Source organism: Crocuta crocuta, unplaced genomic scaffold (genome assembly GCF_008692635.1).
Source record: "Crocuta crocuta isolate KB4526 unplaced genomic scaffold, BGI_CrCroc_1.0 scaffold271, whole genome shotgun sequence".
Lineage (NCBI taxonomy): Eukaryota > Metazoa > Chordata > Mammalia > Carnivora > Hyaenidae > Crocuta > Crocuta crocuta.
Window position 1 is genome coordinate 3,307,654 of NW_027527824.1, and position 6,000 is coordinate 3,313,653.

Sequence of the window (6,000 nt, forward strand, 5' to 3'; positions counted from 1 at the left end):
CTCAATGGTGAAGACAAGTACGGCATGCCTAGGCCCCTTGCGTCATCCCTTCCCCCAGCCTCATTACAACCAGGCACTTGCAGGTGTTCTGATTTTTTTTCCCATTAAAGAAAAAAAAAAACACAATACAACTCAACTTGGTCCAAAACCTGCTTATTAAAAATCTACTTTTGGAGAGAAGGAGAGTAAGTGGTATGATTCCCCATGGAATGATCTCCGTTATGCCTAATTTTGACAACTGGAAAATAGAATTAGATGCCTATTCCTAATTCAACTTGCAGTGTCTCTTGGACCTGCATTAATAAAGAAGGATGGAAGAGTTCCTCCTCCCAAGCTCTGAGCTACATTTCCCTTCTGTCCTTGATTTCTTCATCCTTTGATTAGATTTTAATCCTCCTTGCCCTTGAACTTCTCCAGTGCTGCCCTACCTTCCTTCCCTGGGCCCTGGTGGGTGGGACCAGAGTCACAAAGCAGCCTCAGTGGATGAGTCCTTCAAGGAGAGGCAGCACTGTGTGGTTGATGAGTCCCTCCTGGGCTGTGGCCTGGTCTCTCTGGCACTTGGGCAGGCTCATCCTTTTCAGGTCAGGACGGTGTCTGTGCACAGCCCTCCTGCTCCCTGCTCAAGGGAACTCCAGAGAGAGAGTTCTGCCCTTCGAAGTACACTGTACCTGCCAGGCAGAGCCTACCCTGAGCTGGGGCTCTGAGCCTGTCTGTGCCAACCAGGAGTGGGGGAGGGGCCCTGGAGGAGGAAATTCCGGCTCAGAGTCCGAGGACCTGACTTAGAGTCCTGGTGTGCCACGTACCAGCTGTCTGACCTCAAACGAGTCCCTGAACAGCTCCAAGACTTTGTTTACTTGGCTCTGGAATGACTGGGGAGGAGGGAGATCGAACGGCAAAACTGTAATTGAAAGTGCTTTGCCATCTGCAAGGAATTGTATGAATGTCAAGGAATATTGCGAATCTAAGGGAAAGAACCCTGGGCTAGGAGACAACAGAAGCTAGCACAGTCCTCAAGGCACAGTAGATGCTTAACCAACAGCTGAGCAGCTTCCTTCCCAGGAAGAGCTGAAGCGGAGAGAGGAGGGCTCACCCTACGAGCAAGAGGGACTGAGGCTAGCCATAAGAAAGAACTTTCCATCAGGCTGGTGAGACATTGGACCCAGCACTGAGGAAGGGCTGCAGGAGAATCTTTGCCAGGAGAGATTTACGGCCTGTCCTTCATCTCTTAACATTCCTGATTCCTGCTGTATGCATGGAGGGCACAGGTCTAGTCCTGCCTGAGTGGGTTTCTGGCAAAATCAGGAGAATCTTTGATTTTGTTACACCATTCAGTGCTTCGGGGATGCTGCACGGGGAAGGCCAGTTGGTGGAACGCAATGTTTCCCAACTCCCTTCTACCCAATACTAGCATCCGGTAGGCTTTTCGATCTGCATCCTTTTGGGACTTATGGTCAAAACTATTTGGAAGAGAAGCTGTAAGTAGTTGTTTTGGCCACAGGACAGCTCAGAGTATCCATACTAACGTGCGCTGTGATTCTCCACGAGGGGGAAACGGAATGAAGCATTTACCCAAACACTTCTCCTTTCCATTTTTTAGTTTGGCCACAGAGTTCTTTGTCCACAAAACACTTCTCTTCTAAAGCAGTGCTGTCCAACTCCTCACCATCTGTGAGGACGGACATGTTCTGTGTCTGGACTGTCTCCAGGTGGCCAAGGAGACCAAGAAACTGGATTTTAAGTTTTATTTAACTTCGACATGGGGAATCCAAGACCTCCAAACCCACGGGGTCCTTGTAATAATTAAAGAAACTACATCAACAGCACACAGGGCTGGGATTGTTACTTTGTTTCTTGGATTGCACGGACTGAATCATAACTCTGTGTTTATGTGCATAAAGGAATGAATGCACATCACAGCAGTCGGGTGCAAGTGCAAGTAAAGAAGGGGGTTTTGACCCTTGACAGGGAAAGGGCTTTTGTTTACAGATGCTGTAGCGATTCTGGGGTAGAGAAATGACTTAAGCATGCAGAGCAGTTTGGGGGACCCGTACAAAACAGAGCCCTGATGTAGATGACAAATCTCTGCTAACAGAGCCCACCCACCCCTGCTGGGTGAGGCCTGCATAGGCGGACTGCACAGAGGCCTGGGGCTCGGGTGCTGAAGTGGCCAGAGCCTGCCTGCCCACATGTGGGTACACAGCTGTCACAGGGAGTGCACAGATGCACAGATTTGCTGCAAAGTGCTGGCTTAAATTAGCTAAATCTCAAAAACACTAAATTTATGTTACAAATTGTCTGACGGTCAGAGAAACCGTATTTCTAAAACCTGCATTTGCAAAAAAAGGCTTTATCAGGAATTGCCCTTGGATCTTGTTCCATCAGCAAAAGCCACTCTCCAGGGGGAAGAAGCTCTTCAACCCATCAAGTACAAAATGCATCCAATTTTGTATTTTCCCTCTCTCACTCTTTTTGTAGCTCCTTAACAATGAGACTGAAAATGTGGGAATTGAGTCTGTGGATGCGAAAAAGGCTTGGAGGTTGGCCAGTTTCCCTGTAACCCAGTTCTTTCTGTGCCACCCATGCCTGGCAAAGGGTGCTCCTGGACCTCTCTCTCTCTCTCTCTCTCTCTCCCTCTCCTCCAACTTCCATAAAGACAAACAGCCAAGGACACATGGGAATCATCCCCACCACCTGAGGGAGCCTTCCCCATCCTGGCTTACTCCCAGCCTGGGGCAAATCAATCCGGGTGAAATCCACAAGCCAAGGGGGCTGTGTGGGGCGGAGCCCAGTTGTGAAAACTTACATTCTGCTTTGGCACAGATGAGGCAGGCGGTGGTGCAGTTGAAGAAGTTCAGGATCCCAGCCACAGCCACGCTGATGTCGGTGTTGCTGGGGTGGAGGTTCAGGGTTGTGAATCTCTGGGACTGGAACTTGATAAATTCCTCTGGGGCCACTTTGAAATGGGGGACCTGGGAGGAGGAGCAAAAAAAAAAAAAAAAAAGGCAGCAGGGAGGATTCAGGACAAATGAAAAAGAAAGCAAGCATGAGAGAGGCGGGGCTATGGGCGGGGGATTCTTCTATGTGAGAAGAAGGTCTGCGGAAGACCTTTGACACATCAATGGAGATGGAGCTTGCAGGATTCAGAACACCCACACCACAGGAGGAAGACAAGATGACGTCCTTGACATTGCACTTGACAGTGCTTAAAACGGGACCACCCAGGATGAGGACCCCTTCTGTCAGAGACATGTATAAACGTCCTGCAGACCTTGGAGCAGAGGTCTGTGGCCCTGAGAGGGCAAAATAATAGGTCTTTATTCTCAGATCAACTGCCCACCGCGAGGCAGCGAGACAAAAGGTTCTTAGAGGCACAAATCCTTATGATGTTTTATTTGTAGTTAATAAATCAGAGCAGAGACGGCAGACAGGGAAAAACACTGCCCTGGGGACTAAGAAAGGAGCCCCATCAGACCAGCCTGGCCAACAAGCATATAAACCAGCTCCCAACAAACTTCCCATGTGACGGCCTGGACTGGGCTCTTACACACACACACACACACACACACACACACACACACACACACGGGCAGGGAACGCCTGCCTCAGGCTGAGAAGCCATCTAGAGAGCCTCTGAGTAGAGCCAGGTAAATAAAAACCTGCTCTGGTTCCATTAGGGCAGTGCCAGCTTCTCTCTGCATCTATTACTATTATTTCCAGGAGGCACTGGCCCTGCCTTCTGCCTCTCTTCTCCCAGGAAGCTGTATCAACAGGCTCTGATGCTGCTTTATTGGCAGCTTAGGCTATTGGGCAGGTAATAGGAAGTTAAAGTGTAATAAGCTGCCATCCACCTTGATTTGGTTTTGTCACCCTCATCCCTGGCACCCAGAGCCAGGAGAGCTGAGGGCTACTTGGTGCGTCTATCAGAGATGGACTCAGGAAACCTCAGCCCCTGTCTTTCCTTAGGACCAGTGCACTAGGGGAGGGCCAAGATACAGAGAGCATGGTTTGGAACGATGTTAAAGAAAGTGGGACTGAGGGTAGACAGCAGAAAGGACTTCCTGGTGGTGGGTTCATTGGCTCCTAGAGTGTGTTATTCAGAAGTGAATGTAGACATTTTCTTGGCCAGGGCTGGCCAAAAGTCTGGGATAATGTTGAGACAGGGTCCATAGGAGACTGGTAACCTTGTCCTTTTAGGATTCTGGGAGAGGAGGGCACCTGGGTGGCTCAGTCGGTTAAGTGTCTGACTTCAGCTCAGGTCATGATCTCACAGTTCACAGGTTCGAGCCCTGTGTCGGGCTCTGTCAGCACAGATAGCTAGCTCAGAGCCTGGAGCCTGCTTCGGATTCTGTGTGTGTGTCTCTCTCTCTCTGCTCCTTCCCTGCTCACGCTCTGTCTCTCTCTCCCTCTCAAAAATAAATAATCTTAAAAAAAAAAAAGATTCTGGGAGAGGTCAGCCAGAGACCAGAGCTCCTCTGAGGTTGAGGGCAGGGGAGGGTAAAGATTTAGCAGAAACTAGAGAGAAAACTCCTGAATTCAACTAGGATTAGCCCTTGAACCACAGAGAGGGCACCCACTATTCTTTGGCAGAGACTGAAAAAGGCAGACCTAGAGAGACCCTGGCGAGTTCTGTGAGAAGATTCAGAAGAGTGAGGCTGATGTAAGGGGTGTCATAAAGGGGTCTTTCTTTCCAAGCCTGTATTTTGTATCCAATACAATCTGTCTAAAAAGAACAACAAATGGACCTTGAAAGGAGAAAGAGTTCATAGAGGAGCAAGATGGAGGCCAAGGCCAGGCAGGGGCGGGGGAACAGGCTGGCTGGCCCCTCCCTGTGTGGCCATCCAGTCTACAGGGTTCCAGCTAACTCACCCCCAGCAGAATGTACCCTTAGCGACACCCTTGAATCCACAGATCCTAGAGATGGATCAGGAGAAATACTCCAAATACTCAGGAAAGTGAAGGACAAATGAGTTTTACTGGTTATAGACTTGGGTTTACATTTAGGTTCTGCTGTGTGATTCGTGGCAAACTGCTTAACCTGTCTATGCTCCATTAGGATGGAGAGAACGGTAGGTGCTTCTTGGGTTTTGGGGGAGGATAAAATAAGAGCCTGCGGATGAAGGACATAAGAGCCTGGTACCTAACATGCAGTTAAGTATTCCAGTATTGCCTTCTCTCCTTCTCTTCTCCCTTTCTCCCCAAATCTAGGGGCTCCTGAAAAGGCGCCTGAAGCTGTCTGTGCACGGGGTGAGGGTGGAGGGGCCTCCCCAGGAAGTGGAGTCGGAGGGAGGTCTCCCGCACAGCCGCCACCTTGCAGGCTGCTGGAAAAACCAGCCAGCCGCCGTGATCCGCCCAGGCAGTGATGGCCCAGGCCAATTCCTCGGATTCTCTCTCTAGGACAAAGATCAATCCATAATTGATTCGCAATCGCAAATGCATCCCAGCAAGTCACTGTGGAGGTGTGTGGGGGAAGGAGAGGTGAGGCAGAGAGCGGCCAGCCACGGGGCTACAGAGATGTTAGCTGCATATAAAGGAATGGACTCCTCGGTGAGAACTCCATTTCTTCTCCCTGGCTCGGAGGGGAATCAGTGTGAGGCAGTTCAGCCTCATAAAATATGAAAAGAAATGCATAATCTGAATGGAGAGGAAAGGTTGCTCTGGAAGGGACATGACTAGACAAAGGAGGGGTAATGGGCTGGCTGTTCCTTGGGCAGCACAACCAGGCTGGTGGGTCAGTGGCACAGGGGTGAGGGTGGAAGAATGGGGAACAGGGTTATAAATTGGGGTCTCTGCCTCTGGCCTGAAATGCCAAACAGGGTTAAGGGGCATGCATTAGCTGGCGGGGNAGAAGAGGAAATGGGGAGCTGAAATCTTGGCAACCTCACTTGGTGAAGATCACAGGGACTGCTGGAGTAGCAGCCTGCCAGAGATCTGAGCTGTTACTTGGAGCACGGCAAGAAAGATTTAAATTAAACATCAGCTCTAACTTCCTGGGGCCCAGGC

The 6,000-nt window shown here is 50.0% G+C and overlaps 1 protein-coding gene across 3 annotated transcripts in view; it reads right to left on the reverse strand.

The window, feature by feature from the left end:
- The window catches only part of GRIK4 (glutamate ionotropic receptor kainate type subunit 4), a 344,847-nt gene that overhangs the window by 137,700 nt on the left and 201,147 nt on the right, over nucleotides 1-6,000 (reverse strand). For all 3 annotated transcript variants that reach the window (XM_077776706.1, XM_077776713.1, XM_077776720.1), the window contains exon 6: nucleotides 2,804-2,969. In XM_077776706.1, the coding sequence (XP_077632832.1) occupies nucleotides 2,804-2,969 (166 nt within the window). The remainder of the gene's footprint in view (nucleotides 1-2,803; nucleotides 2,970-6,000) is intronic.